Below are 19,954 nucleotides of genomic sequence, written 5' to 3'. Positions count from 1 at the left end.
AATCCATAATGTAATCCATTATTACATGTGCTAAGCACTGGCTACAACCTAGTGTATCATTAGGTGCATTTTGTATAAAATAGAAGCTAAGGTCAGCACCAAAAGTTTATCTGTGTTTGAAACAGCACTTTTTTTTCTGAGACAGGGTTTCTCTGCATAGCCCTGGCTTTCTTGGATCTCACTCTGTAGACCAGGCTGGCCTGGAACTCAGAAATCTGCCTGCCTCTGCCTCCCAGAGTGCTGGGATTACAGGCATGCACCACCACCGCCCAGCTGAAGTAGCACTTTTTATCTCTGAGTAATGCTTAAGAATCTCTCAGATCAGACTGAGCCATTTTAAACCACTCAGGACATCAGCCTGGGCAAAATGAGAAGCTGTCTGAAAAAAAATACAACACTACTCAGCACAGCACTGAGTCACAGCTGCCCTACGGGAAAGGGTACAGTATCCCTGGGTCTTCCCCCAGGCCATCGTTCTCTTTCTATGTCCTGTGCGGTGCAGCTTTCCATTGTGCTCTTTGTCTGGGTCACATTATGTGAAGGACCTGTTTTGAGGAGTGCAGAGGTTTGGTCTCTAAGGAAGTAAGAGTCCAAGTCCATTTCATGTTCTTAATCCGTGTTTGAAGAGATAGCTGGGGATTCAGAACCAAGTCCCGTCCAGGAATCCAACTGGAATTTCTGCTTAGACAAATACTGAGTTCATTCCACAGGTTTCTTCAGCTTTACTGCATCTCTGATCGGGCCATTTTGCTGACCTGTCTGCATCAGGATCATCTGGAACACCATTGAACTCCCTGGCCCCCCACCCCCACCTGAGCATCTGATGCACAGTGTGACACCAGGCATTTCACCCCACTCCCCATCTGGTCATAGTTAAGTCCCCAGGCCACACTTGATTAGTTTCAGAAGCAGATGATCAAGTGCCAACATTGTCCTCTTTGTGGTGGAGCACTGCCATGGTTGCTCTGTTATAGACAGGACTGGGGCCGCACACCCAGACGACCTAGCTTATATGCTAGCTTTTAATTAATCGCTTTTTTAAAAAAGGCAGTAGACAGAAGCAGGAGCCTTGCACTAAGCAAAGCTAAATCACACGAGGTGGCTGTAATACCCCTGCCTCAGTCTCCCTTTTGAGTGGAATTATACGTCTGTAGCTGTATCCCTAGGTCTGTTCTGTCCTCTTGAGCAAATGATTTTCTCTAAGCTTCAGTTTTTCTCATTGGCAAAATTTCCACATTTGCGTCTCTTTAATACATGTTCACTTTGGTTTTTTTCTGCTTCGAATGATTCATTTAAACCAGTAGGCGCCTGGCGGTGGTGGCTCACACCTGTAATCCCAGCACTCTGGGAGGCAGAGGCAGGTGGATTTCTGATTTTGAAGCCAGCCTGGTCTACAGAGTGAGTTCCAGGACAGCCAGGGCTACACAGAGAAACCCTGTCTCGAAAATATTAATAAACCAGTAGTCACCAGACTTTGAGGGCAGCCGACACAGCGGTTGCTTCCCACCTCTCCCAGTACTGACACAGTGGGTGGTGCCAATGTGCACTTTCCAAGCAAGTGAGGCGAGGTTCTCTGGGAACCACAAAGAACCACAAGCCCAAAGTGTGACTGGATATGTTTTAGCTTTTACAAGCACTCCATAATTCCATAGAGCGATAAAGGAATAACCCCCACCACCACCTGTCAATCATTCCATCTCATAATAGAACTGAGCTGATAGTGAGGACACTTAAGCAAATGAGGAGCGATTGACTATCTTTATGTATCTACCAGATTCTGTAACTTTCCCAGACAAGTTAATGTGAGATAATAGACTGTGTTGCTTAACAATATATAAATACTTATTTATTACATTTTTGCTTCTTTTCATTGACTTTGTTAGTTGAACCAAGAAGAAACAACGGAGCATCAGAAGGTGAAATGTCCAGACTGCAACAAGGAAATAGATGAGACCCTCAACATTGAAGCCATGGAGCTGACCAACAGGCGACTCCTGTCAGCGCAGATAGTGAGTTCTCCACTCCTCTCCTCTACAGTGCTGGAGATCCAGAACTGTACTGAACAGCCTTTCCCTTCTTGGTAGATTCTGATTACTTCCATCTACATTACTCAACGGAGGCATGCTAGCATGAAGGCTAGTGCAGATTACCAGCACTGGGGGGAATTCACAAAGAGAGCCACTAGTGGTGGGGTGAAGGAGTCTAAGGAAGTAAGGAAAATGGAAGAAAAAAAGGAAAAAGGCAGAAAGGCGGGATGGATGGAGGAAGGAAGGAAGGAAGGGAAACAGACAGAAGGAAAACTCAATATTATATATATAACATATATATAATACATATTATTTCCAAATATTCTGTGTTATAGATAAACTACATATATATCCCCTATTTATAACATACACACACATGTATATAAATACATTCCCTATCTATAACATAGAAAATATTGGGAATAATATATAATATATATACCATATTTGTTTTTATAAGTCATATATATTTATATATTATATGTACTATATATTATACATATTACACACATAATGTACAATATGCAATATATAATATATGACATAATCATATCATATATCATATACATTTTATATATCCAGTCTTTAGTTTGGAAATTCACAGATGCAAATGGCAGCCTTCAGCTGTGTTTAAAACAGCTGGTTCCATAAACCACCATCTCTGGCTCTAATTCAGGTATTGTCCACCAAATTCTCTAATAAATGCAGTTAGAGGCTATTGCGTTTTCATTCAAATGTCGGTTAAGGATTAGAGAAGCTCTGTCGTGAAGCCATGGACAAGGTTCTAGGCAGTTGCATTTGGGCCTGGTTTCAGCTTTCTCTCCAGGTCAGGGTCTTGAGCACACGCCCTGACTCACCCCTTCACAGCATCCACGTTCATTCTCCTTACCTGCAGAAGAACTCGTGCAGCCATTGAGGATTCTAAGCCTTCTGCCTTCCCACCCTGCTTGGGAAATGGGCAGTCTGTAAGCTCTGCGTTTTCTCTCTTCAATAATCAAGGCAGACATGCAGACATGTTCTCGGAAGACCCCACTTACTCCAACTAAAGGCCGTTGAAGCATCAGTGCCCTGTCTATTGTGGATGAATAACATGGCTGCCAGGTACTGAAATCCCACCTGCAGACTTCACACTTGCCACACCAGATTGTGTCACACCAGGAAAGACTGTCCTCTCTCACAATTAGGTGAGCAGGTGGGAACGTTTTTGTTGTTGTTTTTGGTTTTGTTTTGTTGGATTTTTCCCCCAGCTCTTCTTTTATTAGGTCTCTGACAGTTGATGCTCCAGGGAGCCATGGTTCCTAAGGTAAATGGAGAAAAGACAGTCACTGGGGTTTTTCCCTGAAACTCTCTTAGCACCTTCTAAAGCAAAGACAGAAAGTGCCCCTTCTCACATATATGCCAGCAGAAAAGAGGGCAAAATGTGGGTCAGAAGGAAACTGGAATAGGAGAGGCAGCAAAGCAGACCATAAAGTAGAAGGAGATTTTGAAAGAAGGCGGTGGTCTAAGCCTGGACAATCAGGCCAGCCAACCATCCATCCATTAATTATCCAGGAAAGAGGGAAGAAAAAGAAGAATAAATTTCACATTTAAATAAGAGTTTATTTTCCTTCCCAGGCAAATCTAGTAAAGTAGTAATATTACAAAGTCTGTGAATTATCAATACATCTAATATTGTATGTCGAATACTGGATGGCATAACATGAGGCACAGAGTTGATCCTCAATACGTGTTCACTTAGACCTCTCTGAACGTGGTGGTGGTGGTGGTGGTGTTCTGTTAGTAAAGCTAAATTTAGCCAGAATAATTATCTGGGCATGTTGGCACATGTCTTTTGTCCAGCACTGTGGAGGCAGAAGCAAATTAATCTCGCTGGGTTCCAGGCCAGCCTGGTTTACATAGAGAGGCCCTGTCTCAAAACAAACAAAACCATGTCTAACTTTATCAAAAAAGATGTGAGTATCAATAATTTTAGCTACCAATTTCTAATTAAAAGCACTTACCATAGATTAGTTTTTAGCGTATATCTTTTTTTCCCATTTTTTCCTCTGATTTCATTTTTAAAGAAGAAAAATAGCATATGAAGAAGCCCTGTACCAAGAGATAAGATTATGAAGACTGATTTAGCTCAGCAGTCCAAAAAATTTTATTTCTTTTTTGTAATTTTCAATCCCTAATTTTGTATTTTCTCTAAAATAATTGCAATAGAATAATTTTATTACAGAGCAAATAGTTGCTCTGTAAGTTTTTATAAATATGCCTTCTTAAATATACACTCTTCAAAATGTTGATATTATACTTGCCACTGATATTTTCAACATTTCCAACCATCTTTATAATTTACCTCCCAATGTTATAGTAGTTATGTGAGCCCAGACTTTTGACATCGCAAAATTACATTGTCATCTACAGATTTCATACTTGAGTGCCATACAAACAAGTTCCAAACAAACAAAGAATTACACACACACACACACACACACACACACACACACACACACACACACACTAGTGTTCTAAAAACTCTATTAGTTTGTGGTGGGTCACATTCATAGCCAGCAGCAGTAGCACACAGCTCAATGCAGCCTATGGAGCAAGTTGGCCATGACCTAGTAGCTCATGTTCGCAAAGTAGAAAAATAATTTGATCATTTAATTTCAAAAGATTTTTCAGATTCAAAATACAAGAGATGCACCTAGTCAGTGGCATGTACATATGAAAATGGAGTAATGTGTATTTTAATTGAAATTTATGAAATTAGTTATAACTTCTTTTTCCACTCCGATGTTTGCAGACTTATTTTCATTTCATTGGAGTTTAGAATGTTTTCCAGGCCATGGCTTTACGTCACTTACATTTATTTTTAATTTCTGGAAAACATAGCATTCCAGAGCCCCTAAAACAAATGGAAGCAACTCTCCTAAGAGTCTTCCTTTTATTATTACTATTGTGTGTGACTCAGAATTGTATGTTTAATCTTTCCTCTCTCCATGTGCAGAAGAAACTCAAGATGACTGCCTGACCTCTGCAGTTCCTCTATGCATCTGTTCCTACATTATTTTTACAATCCACTGCCCCTGTACCTTTTTAATTTTTTTCCTCAAATGTTTGATTACTGCTGTTATGCCCCTGGTTTTTAATATTGTTTTTCTGAGCTGCACCTTTTGTTAAGAAAGAAATGTATTTTTCTCCGTCGGCTTGCTCACTCTGCTCAAGTCATTCCACACGATGGGAGTCAGGCTTCACCTTAGCTGTCTTTGCATGTTTCCTGTAATGTAGCCAGTTTCATTTCTATGCTCAAAATTCGATGGCTGATAGTAGTAATAACTGGCCTCTTTCAGTCTTCAAAACTTTATCATTCAGATCTCAACTACTTCTGGTTCATTGAAAGAACATCTCCTCTACTGTGGTACATTAGAAAAGAAAGTATGGTGTAGCAAGAGTCGTACAGAATGGTGTTGTATTGTAATGCTGATGAGAAACAGTGCTTCAAGTGCAGATAAGTCTGGGTTACTGACATTACCTTGAAAACTCTGCCTTTTGCATCTGTCAAACATAGAATAAACTAGATTCTTCATGAAGTAAAACACATATAAACTAATTAATTCAATAAGAGTAGCTTTCTACAATCAACTATTTTCATTTTTCTCTGTTTAGTGAAAATGATCATTTAAAATTTTACAGTTTTCTAGTCTCTAACTGCTTTGCTATCAACATTTCTAAAATTTAATGATATCCATATTATTTTCGACTTTCTCAGTTCTTTTCACCCACAAATTACTGTTTTTAACTTCAGAGGTAATGAGAATATTATTTTAATTATGTACTTTTTGTGTATGGTAATGCTGTTTAAGGGAAAGACTGATGCTCTACTAAATCCTGTTACTATAGACACATCTTCAATGGTGCTGGGGATTAAGCCTAGGGCCCTGGTGTGCTAGGCAAGAGCTCCAACTCATATCTTCATTCCCAGCCCCAAGAGTAGCTATGCAACCCCTCAGCTTCCCCTCATGTCTTCAATTTTACTTCGAATTTATTGTATATATATTTATATGCATATATAATATATATGTGTATGTATATGTCTTCAATATCTGATTTTTTCTGTATGTTTTCAATTTTATCAGAATTTTTCTACATAATTCTTTAATTTTATCAGGAATTTATTCTATATATGTTTTAAATTTTATCAGAAATTTCTTTTATATATGCCTTCAATTTTATCACAATTTTTTCTATATACATATTCAATTTCATCAGAAATTTTTTTCTCTATATGTCTTATTTTTTACTCAAAAATATTTCTATATCTTTACTATCATTTTATCTAAGTTTTTCTGTGTATGCTTTCAAATTTGTCATAAATTATTTTCAATATACATTTTCAATTTTATCAGAATTTTTTTATATATGTCTTCAATTTTTTGTGTTCATGGATTTCTCTTTCTAGTACCCTTCAAGAATAAAATTGTTGTGGTTTTCATCAATGGTTGTATACAAAACACCTGCTACAAATCCAGGAACCTGTCATTATACTCCATATCCGAATTTTGTAATGTGTCCTATCCAGTGATTCTTAGCTGTGAATGTCCTGCTTTTATTAGGAACAGCACCCAGTAATGATCCCCACGACCTTAAACATAGTCCCTGAAGATCAGCAAACAGCAAAATGATGATTGTTTTGTCTAATAGACAGCAGGCAGAAGAGTTTGGCTGAGAAATATTTGGGAACATGGAATTAAATAAAGATGAGTCGAGATCATTTTAATCCTTCAGGATTTCTAAACACCCTTAACAAATAAATTTCACAGTGGGGACATGGCTTACAACAACCCCAAAGTTATTTTTCACATAACTATTTCTTAAAAAGCTCGTCAAAGACTAGCAGTTCTAGGGTTTCCAATCAGCTTATTCCAACCAAAGCCCGGATCTATGCTGTTGTCACCTAGCGGCCTAAATGCTGTAGAAAGGTTCTTTCTGCAAGTATCCTACATCATTTAGAATGTCTTCTTTTTCATGCATTTTTCTATGAAGGAGGTAATAAGTTGTTATTGTGTCCACAGCACATATTAACCTTTAATCAACACTTCTTTTAGGCAAGCTACCAACGACAGTACAGGAATGAGATTCTGTCCCAGAGTGCAGTGCAGGTGTTGGTTGGCGCGGCCGGAAGCTTTGGTGAGAAGAAGGGAGAGTAAGTATGTTGTCAGGAGAGGGATTCTACCCTAGGCACTCTGCGTGGGAGTTTTCATGCTAGTGTGTTGTAAGCCTCCGTTCATCTGGTGTCATTTGCACAAACCACCCCCTGCTCTGCACACCAACACTCAGTCTCCTCCTTTCTATGTCCCAAAATCGAGTCCTTCCGACTGGTGTATTTGGTAAGCATCTCCTGAAAGAAACAATCCTTTTCTCTCTTTCCTTTCCTGTGTGCAGAGCTAACGTGTAGCAAACTGTTTTTCCTTTTAGCCTCTCTGAACACTTGCACAGGGTCCAAGTGTCCCTTAGTCTCTGCAGACGCATCTTCCCAAAGCACAAATGTTATCACTTGGCACGGTCTTTGTGACCTGGTACTGATTTCCTCAGATCCGTCATCTAAGGAAAGCTGGTGTGTTGGGGAGCACTGTCAGGTCACCCTGGGTAGGGAAATGTACTGTCTAAGTAGGAGTAGGAGAGCAGTTAATTTGCACTGCAGCAGACACAGTGTCTACCCAAAATCTAGACCCACCTCCCAAACCTACATGTACCCCTGTATGCTGAAGAAGCTTAAATCCAGCTAAATGATGCCAAGGCCGTCTCCAGAGCCTGCTTTGGCATGTACTCTTGGCTCCCCATCCCACAAAGAAGCCTGACTTTGGTGCCCATACATCCTAAATGTGACGTACCAGCCTGTGTCCACTGACATGTGGTAGCCGGGACAGTGAAGACGAAAGCTGTATATCAGAAGAGAGTCGCGGCCCATCCATAGCAGGAGACATGCACAGCGGATGTAAATACTCGTGATGGTCCAAGCACAGACTTCTCCCAAGAGCACAAGGGTTTTCATTTTCAGCCAATCTGTGCAAATTATTACAACACTTTATGGGTCAAGGTAGTGAGATAAAGCACGTGTTATTTAAAATCTGGGTCTCTTAGCATATGTTTAAATATATCCATGTATGACACAAGACTCCATTTGTTCTCCAAATCCAAGTCTTTCCAATGGGTGGATGACCTCTGTAGAGTTGAAGGAGCTGGGCAAATGTATCTTTTTTGAAACAATACAATGCCAATGCTCTCCATAGAGAAGACGGATACACAGAGCACAGTGGGAGAAAAATAAAGCATCAGAGAGGGAGGGTGTAGCCTTGATCTTTTACCTTTAAATGAAGCAGTAAGGCAAAAGCAACCCGCCGGGCAGTGGTGGCACATGCCTTTAATCCCAGCACTTGGGAGGCAGAGGCAGGCGGATTTCAGTATGAGTAAGAGTAAGTATGTTGTCATGAGAGGGATTCTACCCTAGGCACTCTGCATGGGGGTTTTTATGCTTGTGTGTTGTAAGCCTCCGTTCATCTGGTATCATTTGCACAAACCACCCCCTGCTCTGCACACCAACACTCAGTCTCCTCCTTTCTATGTCCCAAAATTGAGTCCTTCGGACTGGATGTTTTTGGTAAGCATCTCCTGAAAGAAACAATCCTTTTCTCTCTTTCCTTTCCTCTGTGCAGAGCTAAAGTGTAGCAAACTGTTTTTCCTTTTAGCCTCTCTGAACACTTGCACAGGGTCCAAGTGTCCCTTAGCCTCTGCAGACGCATCTTCCCAAAGCACAAATGTTATCACTTGGCACGGTCTTTGTGGTGGCACACGCCTTTAATCCCAGCACTTGGGAGGCAGAGGCAGGTGGATTTCTGAGTTCGAGGCCAGCCTGGTCTACAGAGTGAGTTCCAGGACAGCCAGGGCTATACAGAGAAACCCTGTCTCAAAAAACAAAAACAACAACAACAACAAAAAAAAAAAAAAAAAAAAAAAACCAGAAGCAACCCATGCCCTAAAACCAAGAGTGCTGGCTAAGTAAGGCCAAGTCACCACTTACAGATCAGAGCTACTCCAACCAAAAATGAAAAGAAATCTATGGTAAGTACTACCAAAATGCTTTTTGAGTCTCTTGTGACATTGATCTCTCCAAGTTAACATGTGTGCCTTCTTATAGTCACTTAAACACAACCATGTTTAAAGAAAAACATGTGAGGTGGCCTAGATGCTTTATGTACTCCTGAATTATCTTAGCCTGACGTAGCTATTTCACCCCTATAAACAAGCATGTTGCTGAGATAATTTCTTCATTGTCGAAACAGATTATGGCATCTAACGTGAAAACCTAGATGTCAAATATTTGAAACATGGTTGACTGTTACGACTTCTGCTACTTTTAGTCCTTAATAATCTGAATTCTCCTTAATTAATTGGTCTCACAGCCTGACTCCACAGATATATATCTATAATTCAAGACTTGGATCCATGCTATGAGATGTCCTGTTCAGTCATTATTACACAAAATAGTCCTCCCTCGTTCTGATGGCGCTGCGATGGACTTATCTCAAAATATGTAAAATGGATTTAATGATTCTCTCTTTCTCTCTCCCAGATATATGACTCCTGAGAATATAAAGAATTATTCAGAAAGCAAAAAACTCCTCTCCTTTCTTAGAAAATTACTACTCAACTGGGTGTATAATACCAAAAAAGATAAAGGGGTTCCTTCAAGGTGAGCAATCCTGAAATCAAAAATGTGATGGAAGCTTCTTAAAATTATAATCTAAGTAGCTCGTGAACCATTGTGAAGTCGTTTGTAATTTATTTTTTTTTTAGTTTTTTTATGATTTTATACATACAAGCATATATTTAGTTATAAATATTTGAACATCTCATTTCCATCCTCTGCCACCACCTCATTTTTATTTGACATCAGAATATTTGCAATTACTCAGTTTTTGCAATGTTAATATTTAGTTATCTAACTTGTTTTTTTAACCATTTATTTATTATATGTAAGCACACTGTAGCTGTCTTTTTTTAATTTTTTTTATTCGATATAATTTATTTACATTTCAAATGATTTCCCCTTTTCTAGCCCCCCACTCCCCGAAAGTCCCGTAAGCCCCCTTATCTTCCCCTGTCCTCCCACCCACCCCTTCCCACTTCCCCGTTCTGGTTTTGCTGAATACTGCTTTACTGAGTCTTTCCAGAACCGGGGCCACTCCTCCTTTCTTCTTGTACCTCATCTGATGTGTGGATTATGTTTTGGGTATTCCAGTTTTCTAGGTTAATATCCACTTATTAGTGAGTGCATACCATGATTCACCTTTTGAGTCTGGGTTACCTCACTTAGTATGATGTTCTCTAGCTCCATCCATTTGCCTAAGAATTTCATGAATTCATTGTTTCTAATGGCTGAATAGTACTCCATTGTGTAGATATACCACATTTTTTGCATCCACTCTTCTGTTGAGGGATACTGGACCCTGTGTCGCCTTGGTTCCACTGCTGATGGCCCTTCAGCTGGACCAGCCACTCTGTAATTTAATTCCTTACACACATACAAAAAAAAGTATGTAGAGAAGGGGGAATGTAAGAGTGGAATTTTTCTTGTATTTGGGAGACTGGGGTGTTTTGTATTTTTAAGGTGCTGTGTATGCTAGGCAAACATTCTAGTACTGTGGTAAATGCTCTCTTTTTAATTAGAATGTTAATTATACATAGCAATGTATTTCTTGGGACATTTTCATACACATCATATTCACTCCTGTTGCCCAATTTTGTCACCCTCCAACTCTCCTAAACTACTCTTCTACATCCATGTCTTTGTGTATGTGTATGTGTGTGTATGTGTGTGTTATGTGTTATGTGTGTGTGCATGGTGTGTGTATGCATGTGCGTTTATGTGAGTGTGTTCATGTGGGTGTGAATATGTGCATGTGTGTATTTGTTCCAAAATGAGTTTCCTTAGGGTTGTTGTCTTAGTTGGTATTTCTGTTGCTTTAATGAAACTCCATCACCAAAACCAACTTGAGGAAGGATTCATTTCATCTTACAGCTTGTAGTACATCATCCAGTAAAACCAGGGCAGAGACTCAAGGTAGGAATGTGGAGGTAGAAATTGATTATAAGGCCAAGCAGGAGTGCATTTGCTTGGCCTGCTTTTTTATAAACCCCAGGACCACCTACCTGTCCAGGAGTGGCACCACTCACAGTGGTCTGGGCCCTTCCACATCAATCAATCATCACTCATCAAGAGAATGTACTATACAGTTGTCCATAGGCCAATTCTGGTGGGAGCATTTTCTCAATTAAGATTTCTTTTTTTTTTTTTTTTTTTTTTTTTTTTTTTTTTTTTTTTTTTTTGCTGGGCGGTGGTGGCGCACACCTGTAATCCCAGCACTCTGGGAGGCAGAGGCAGGTGGATTTCTGAGTTTGAGGCCAGCCTGGTCTACAGAGTGAGTTTCAGGACAGCCAGAGCTATACAGAGAAACCCTGTCTCGAAGAGAAAAAAAAAAACAAAAACAAAATCCAAAAATAATAAATAAATAAGATATTAAAAAAAGATTTATTTTTATTGATATATTTTTTATTTACATTTCAAATGATTTCCCCTTTTCTGGGTCCCCACTCCCCGCAAGTCCCATAAGCCCTCTTCCGTCCCCCTGTTCTTCCATCCACCCCTTCCCACTTCCCTGTTCTGGAATTCCCCTATACTCTTGCACTGAGTCTTTCCAGAACCAGGGGCCACTCCTCCATTCTTTTTGGACATCATTTAATTTGTGGGTTATGTCCTGGGTATTCAAAGTTTCTAGGCTAATATCCACTTATCAGTGAGTGCATACCATGATTGATCTTTTGAGACTGGGTTAACTCACTTAGTATGATGTTCTCCAGCTCCATCCATTTGTCTAAGAATTTCATGAATTCATTGTTTCTAATGGCTGAATAGTACTCCATTGTGTAAATATACCACATTTTTTGTATCCATTCCTCCGTTGAAGGACACCTAGGTTCTTTCCAGCTTCTGGCTACTACAAATAGGGCTGCTATGAACATAGTGGAGCATGTGTCCTTATTGCATGCTGTAGAATCCTCTGGATATATGCCCAGGAGTGGTATAACAGGGTCCTCCAGAAGTGACATGCCCAGTTTTCTGAGGAACCGCCAGACTGATTTCCAAAGTGGTTGCACCATCTTGCAATCCCACCAGCAGTGGAGGAGTGTTCCTCTTTCTCCACATCATCACCAACACCTGCTGTCTCCTGAGTTTTTGACCTTAGCCATTCTGACTGGTGTGAAGTGAAATCTCAGTGTTGTTTTGATTTGCATTTCCCTAATGATTAATGATGTTGAACATTTCTTAAGGTGTTTCTCAGCTCTCCGAAGTTCTTCATGTGAAAATTCTTTGTTTAGCTCCATACCCCATATGTGTGTTGGTTCATTTAAATGTCATCTATTCTCTGTAAAATTGCATAAGGGAGTTTCTCCTACCAAAGCTGATGGCAGCCATGGTCTATGGACATAAACGTGGCTCTTTAATAGGCTTGGGTGGGTACATCGTGCCCACTTAGCACAGTGATTGCAATGGTTGGCCACTAGAGCCTACGACCTCCCCATCCACAGGCTTTTTGACCAGGTTGACCATTCCAGACACAAATTCACTCATCCAATCAGAAAGCAATTGGTTGGCCCCCAACAGCCTCACCGCTGGTGCACTGGCTGGTTCATCTTGTCTGGCCAGTCCAGCTAACATTGTTCCACGCAGGCTTCACAGCTGTGCAAGATTGGTCATGAAATTTTTCCCCAAGAAGCTCCATGCCACCTTCTGAAGCTATGAGTGCTAGCTAGCTGGCAGAAAGGAAACTCTGTTTCTGCTTGAGTTCTCTATATCCTGTGACCAAAGCATTTGGGTCAAGGAGTAGGGCCTTACCAACTAGTGTTGGTAGGCAACCAGTAACCATAGCAAGTGCATGTATTTTTTTCCCTGGGGTGGGGTTGGGGGAAGCCTCGGGGATATTCCTGAACAACTGTGCATAGGGAAGTATCCCACCCTCGACACGGGGATTTTCATTTAAAGCCTTCTAAGAACAGCTTTATCCTCCCTCACAAGGTATTTTCATTGGAACTCTGTTTTTCTTTAAATTAGCTTATCAATCATATTTGATCAAGGATGCAGACACCTAACTAGTGAGGTTCCAGCCTAGAATTCAGCAGAGTTTTCTGGCTCCAGTTACCTAGGAATAGAACTAACCAAATAAGGAAAAACAATTCATATAACTCTTTTTAGATTAAAATTGTGTCTTCCCTTTTTATTTTTCAGATACATTTTTCTTCATACATGCCATAAAATAGTCTTCACAAATGAATTTGAGTATACTGGATACCTTGCAGTATTAATGAGCACATATCCTATGATAATCTGTTGGATTTCCCGTCTAAAAGACATCTATGAAAACGAGATAAAATGTGCTAACTACTATTTTCTTGCCTTTTATATTTTGGAGGCTCTACTTAAGGTAATCTAAAAATTGTGCATATAAATGCATCGTGGGAGACAAGGAAATTCCCTGACCCCCTCCATTTCAACATGAGCTGGAGTTTTCTAAGGGAGTATTTTGAAATTTTGTCTCTTCTCAAAGCAAACAAACTTAATCCTTTTTTATTTATATAAGTATACTGCCGCTGTCTTCAGACACACCAGAAGAGGGCATCAGATCCCATTACAGATGGTTGTGAGCCACTATGTGGTTGCTGGGAATTGAACTCAGGACCTCTGGAAATGCGGTCAGTGCCCTTAGCCATCTCTCCAGCCCAAACAAACTTAATTTTTAAAAGTGATATCGAGAGGGGCAGTAGAAATATGGATGCTTTAGGCACTGACTCTATATTTGCCAAAATAAAAATTTAAATGATAAAGGTCAAAGAGATGCAGAATGGGTCTAAACTGTATTGGTCATGTTCTATTAACATATTTCCATATGATATTTATCTTCTTTACCCTTCTCCCAGATTTCCCTTCTCTCTCTCTCTCTCTCTCTCTCTCTCTCTCTCTCTCTCTCTCTCTCTCTCTCTCTCTCTCTCTCCCTCTCTCTCCCCTCTCATGTGAAAATCGAAGAAACAAAACTTAATAATTCAAGAACAAACCAAAACAAACAAAAAAAACACCCAAAACCCACAGAGTCTGTATTGTGTTCACCAGCTACTCTAAGACAGGAAAGCATGATTTGAAAACATAATGTACAACAAGATTTTCTGAGATGGACATAGTTGAGCAAGTACCACATGTGATGTCTGCTGTTAGCTTTACAATGTACTGAAACTAGAGGATTGGTACACTTGCCAAGGCAGTTTGGATAAAATATTAACATTTACCTAAGTTTTCAAAATATTAAAAATGACTTAATTTACATCATCACAAAACAAAATCAAGAGAAGAAAAGACATCCGTTCACCAACTTAATCTTTAAATCTTGCACTGACTGGATAAAATCTAGACTGTTTGAATTATGACATATATGATTTCCTTACTACTTAGCATCACACATTTGATATAATTAAATAATATAAACAGGGGTTTGGTGTGGACAAAGGACTGAGAAGTGAATATGATAGGACTGTACCCCGAAGAGTCAATCAAAATATTAAAGTTGGAGGGGGAAACATGACAGTGTAATTTCTTTTTGTATCAACAGGTGGCAGCAATGAGGAAGGAATTTTTTTCACACACCTGGCTCCTGTTTGAGCTCGGGATTACTTTAGTTGGCATCCTAGACATAATACTCATTGAAACAGACTCCATTAGTTATAATTTTGACTTAACGGAGACTGTGGTCTTCATGAACGTGGTTCGACTCCTTCGTATATTACGCATCTTGAAGGTAAGCAAGGCAGACACATGACGATGGCTTCCTGTCAGCTTGGAGTCAGGAAGTGTCAGTTACAACCAGCTCAACAGGTTCAGGGAAAACACTTTCTGGCCGGCTGATGTTTAACTACCTTTAACAAATCAAGTTTTAAAGTTTTATGTTATGGATACTCTGAGTATATTATAAATCAGTTTAGCTCACAGAACTATAGGCACTCATCACCGCTTCCCTTTTAGTGCAGAGTGCTTGAAAATCCACATAATCATGGTATCAAATTTTACTTGCCTAGTCAATGTTGCTTTACCACATATAATGGCTGTCACTTACTTCTTATATGTGAGTGGTTGGAAGGTTGTTCCATGATGCATCTAAAGAGGATGTTTGGGTACAGACACAGACTATTATGTCTTTCTTATAAATTCCTAGAAATGCTTTGGAGACTAAACCAACCAGGTCTAAAGTCAATCATTGGTATATACTTTTGTATATTCTTTTGTAATATTCTGCAGGGCAATAAATAACACCAGTACACAATTTTATCTAAGGACACCAAATCTACAGTATTTCAAAGTTCTTTCTTTCTAATATGAAGTCTACAGTGTCTACTAAAGGGATAAGGAATTTGGGATCTGTCTAAGAAAACTTTGGAAATATATTCAAAGAACTCTGAATGTTTATGTCAAATGGTAGACTTTGTGAGTGGGAAGAGAAACTAGAGGTAATCTTCATTCCTTTGAAGCGTGCTTTTGGACGAGAAATGGCATAAGAATCTATACATCCCAGCATCCAGAAGCAGAATGGCTGCAAAACAACATCATGCTGGTTATCTTCCTGTAGCTTTGATCAATAGCCATAGCCAAGGTGGTTTAGAAAAAAAAAATGTGTTTGGGTTTCACTGGGGCAAGAGTCTGTCCTAGAAGGGAGATACGGCAGCTGGAGCAAAAGCTAAGGCCTCACATCTTGTCCTCCTGTCACAAAGCAGAAAAGGCAATTAGGCAAAGTAAGCTAAGTGTAAACAAAAACTATGCAGGTGATGTTTAATAATAGTTCTTTTTTTCTTAGCTCGTAACGCCCAAATTGCTGCAAATAATAGACAAAAGGATGAGCCAGCAGATATCCTTTCGGTATTCGATACTGAAAGGCTATGTCCAAGGGGAAATGGACGTACTGAATATAATTGATCAGATTGCAAGTTCCAAACAGACTAAACAGGTGAGAACAAACCCAAACACGAGAAGAAACGTCCACTCTTTTTACTACCCTATTGCTGACACACACCCTATGTAGGTGTAGTCCACATGTAGGTGTAGTCTCTGATTCCTGGTTCGCTATATCACTTATCTTATATAACTAGAAATACTGTAAATACTAGTGCCATATTAGCCTGCTGGGAGCTTCTCTAAAGGTGCCTTTGCATCCATGCAAAGGGTTCAACCCTCTCTTAGTGCAGGCTCCAGGATTAGTCAGGAACTAGTGCGAAGTGAGTAGTGGTAGCCACGTTTCCTCACCATGCCGCAAAACTTCTACCATTTCTTTCCATTTTTCTGGTTTTGACCCAAATAAAAACAAAGGAAAAGAGAAGCCAGAGGTCTGACAAACAGACAATATTTTTTAAAAACCCACAGTTATCTACATGTGTCCAGTCATGTGTCCTCACTGCACAGAGGAGAAATGGGGTCAAGTGAGATTCATTTGATCGCACCTGTACTCCCTTGGCTGGTAGGTGGCAAACACAGCTCTCAGACCCATATCCTAGAGTTTACTTTTTATTCCGTTTGAAGAAGACCGGTGTGTGTGCTGTCTAGGTGGTATGTAGCTATGTAGAATTCAAACTTGTCTCCATTGAAATTTGTAACACTTGAGTGCCAAATGATATTTGTCAGAAGCATATTAAAAATATTGCACACCAAATTCATGATAGAACAGCATTTCTTTTCTCAGCTACCTGCAAATATTAGCCAGCTTTCCTAAGTTTTCTTTCAGTCGCTCACGACTGACACCTAGCAATAAGATTTGAGAGGGCAAAGGAGAAGACACAAAGGACTTGGGTCTCTAAACTATCAACAAATTTTTGTTACAATTTCAGTTCCCATATTTTGGTCAAATGTTCTGTGTGTTTACCATTGAAAACCACCCCCTGTGTCCCTAATTTGAAAGCTCAGTGCCTAAATTCAGTTCTGACCCTTAAAACATTCTCCATCCTGCATAAAAACACTTATTTTAATGCATGGGCATGAGTGTTTGCCTGTATGTATAACTGTGTTACTCACTGAGGCCAGAAGAGGGCACCAGGTCTCCTGGAACCAGACTTAGGAGCAGTTGAAGCTGCTTTGTGGGTTCTGAGAAATGAGCCCAGGTCCTCTGCAAGAGCAGCAAGAGTTCTTAACTGCTGAGATACCTCTCCATGCCTCCCTCATCCTTTTGTATAAAGTTATCGGATTAGTTTAAAAATCTGTTACAAATGCAAAACTCCTTTGTAATGTTTTATTTTTCCAATGAAGATAATATCTTTTTGTTCTATAGATATTGTTAAAACGGGTAATGAGGAATATGGAACATGCTATGAAAGAGCTAGGTAGGTACCTTCACTCTAAATATACAATTTAACCATCTCTTATGGTTATCACTACCTAAGAAAAGCCATGGCCAACATTCCATGTGCATGTAGTTCTGCAAGAGGCCAGAAGAAGGTTAGACTCCCTTGGAACTGGAGTCAGATAGTTGTGAGCCTCCCCGTGGGTTCTGGGAGCTAAAACTTGGTATTCCTCAAGATCAGCAAGTGTCCTTAGTTACTGATCCATCTCTTCAATCCAGAAACCTAATTCTTAATAATAAACTGGCAAACTTAAACAAACAACATGATTGTGTTTTCTCTGGTATGTAATAGTAGTGTAAAGTTCCATTAACATATGATAAATGTATTAGTATAGTGGTGCCTCATCATACTTGCTCTCTGCCTGGACAACTACAGGTTTTTAATGTGTGTTCAAACAACCCATGTTACCCCAATAAGGTTCTGTTTATCATTTGTAGCTTGATTAATTTGCCTTTCTTCCAAACCAGATATAACTTGTGCCTTCATGAGTGACTCAAAGACTATTGCCACAGAGACTCATGACTTATGGATTGAAATCAGAATAGAGCTGGAGGGTCTCTCTGAGGAGGGCAGTGGACTCAATGTCTGCCTGGCACTGGTGTCACCTCTGAGTCATGCCGGGCTGTACTCCTGGTATAGGGAAAATCCTGAATAGAAAATACACCCTGATAACATAGGGCTCACATATGAAAACAGTGCTTGGCAGGAAGTAACTAGCAGCAAAAGAACCCAGAAAGCCCGGGAGTGGAGCTTGAGAGAGCTGTGTGGCACACAATCACAGGGCAAAGAGGTGATCATGACCAAGGGAAAGCCCACTTGTCCCGTGTGAGTCAAGTGAGGTTTACATGGGTATCTAGTAATCTAAAAACATAAACAAAAAGACACGTTCAAGAGTGTCTTCCAGATTTGCCAAGAGAACATGAGGAAAATGATGCTCTCTTTTTGTTAAAGCTAGCTATAGGACTTCATTGGAAACCACAGATGAACATGCAGAACATACTCAAAGATCCTGTTTTGACCCAAACAAGAAAATAGATGGTGAATACCAGACACGTAGCCCCAAGCATGCTTCCTGGGCCCAGCGATGGTGGACCAGTTCGACCATTAGTTTAGGGCAGGGCTTCCCGTCCCTTTTCCATAGGCTTAATACAAGTGTGAGTGCTATCCAAGAAAATGACAGACTCTCATCTCTACCAGTGAGAGACTGATGACAGCAGGCCTGCAGGTGGGATGCTTGTCCTAAGGTTCAAGTTGCACGTTTTTGGTCTTAGAGGAGAATAGTTAGCTTTCGGTCCTCACTTAAGACAATCTTCTCATTTTACCTGGAAATATTGCACTGTTCTGCAGGCTACTTAGAGTACGATCATCCAGAAATCGCTGTCACTATGAAAACCAAGGAGGAGGTTAATGTCATGCTCAATATGGCCAGAGAAATTGTCAAGGCTTTCAGGTCCAAGGGAATCATACACAAAGTGGAAGGCACTGAGATTAACAAGGTGAGACCACGCATTCTCAGAGAAAGCACGTAGATTTGTGACATAAACCATTGAAAAGATGAGACCGGGTTACTAAAGGTTTCAGCTGCTTTGGGCTCTGTGAACATGAAGCGTGTACAAACATGCACTAGACTGTCGGAACTTGGCGATGTTAGACATGCTTCTCAGGATGCTCACAAAAAGCTTCCAAAGAAAGTACGCGAAGGAGAAAGAACCCAAGTGCTTCACTGTAAAAACAAAACTAGACAGAAAAAAAATAGTGTAATAATGTAGGACCAAAAGAATTATAAGTGTTTTAAAAAGACAAATGGGAAAAAGAATATGTCAGAATGGCAGAAGCAAATCTCGTGGGGAGTTGGAAGAAAGGGAGGTATAGAAATAAAATTTTAAAGGCAAATATTTATAGAAACTTACCTTAAATTTATATTAAGCTCTCTAAACAAAAGGCAACGGTGAGCAGGAAGGCTAGAACTAACATGATCAAATCACAAGCTTTTTCAGAAAATAAGGAAGTTGAATCTTTACCTAAATCCAGGCAGATAAAATAATTCAAAATGCATCCATGGCCTAAAAATAAAATCTAAAACCATTAAAATTAAACAAGAAAAATATAGGGCTAAAAGTCCACCACCTCATAGGCTGATTTCTTGAAATAAATGTCTAAAGCACATAGAGAAATAGGAAGAAGGAAAAACAGAAAAAAGCACTTGCACTTTAAAATGTGCATTAAATTATCACATACTAAAAAAAAAAAAAAAACTTAGCCACAGAGTGAGAGGGAACATTTTCAATCTATATGTTTAAGATATTGATACATAGAGAAATTTTCTGAAACTAGTCAAACCTGATTTTTAAAATGAGAATGAATCTGAAAAGACATTCCCCCCCAAATGACTTCTAAATGGCCCAATAGACATGTAGAAATTTGTGTACTGTCACTAATGCCCGAAATCAAAA

At 39.7% G+C, this 19,954-nt stretch overlaps 1 protein-coding gene across 1 annotated transcript in view; it reads left to right on the top strand.

Annotated features, from left to right (window-relative positions):
• The window catches only part of Slc9c1 (solute carrier family 9 member C1), a 68,447-nt gene that overhangs the window by 26,028 nt on the left and 22,465 nt on the right, over positions 1-19,954 (top strand). Inside the window, exons 12-19 of the mRNA XM_052158887.1 lie at positions 1,884-2,009; positions 7,121-7,218; positions 9,646-9,765; positions 13,360-13,555; positions 14,732-14,917; positions 15,968-16,117; positions 17,429-17,480; positions 18,849-18,997. Of these exons, the coding sequence (XP_052014847.1) occupies positions 1,884-2,009; positions 7,121-7,218; positions 9,646-9,765; positions 13,360-13,555; positions 14,732-14,917; positions 15,968-16,117; positions 17,429-17,480; positions 18,849-18,997 (1,077 nt within the window). The remainder of the gene's footprint in view (positions 1-1,883; positions 2,010-7,120; positions 7,219-9,645; positions 9,766-13,359; positions 13,556-14,731; positions 14,918-15,967; positions 16,118-17,428; positions 17,481-18,848; positions 18,998-19,954) is intronic.

The sequence above is a fragment of the Apodemus sylvaticus genome, chromosome 15 (genome assembly GCF_947179515.1).
Source record: "Apodemus sylvaticus chromosome 15, mApoSyl1.1, whole genome shotgun sequence".
Taxonomy (NCBI): domain Eukaryota; kingdom Metazoa; phylum Chordata; class Mammalia; order Rodentia; family Muridae; genus Apodemus; species Apodemus sylvaticus.
Note: the sequence above shows the minus strand (reverse complement) of the source record. Positions and strands in the feature narration are given on the sequence as shown.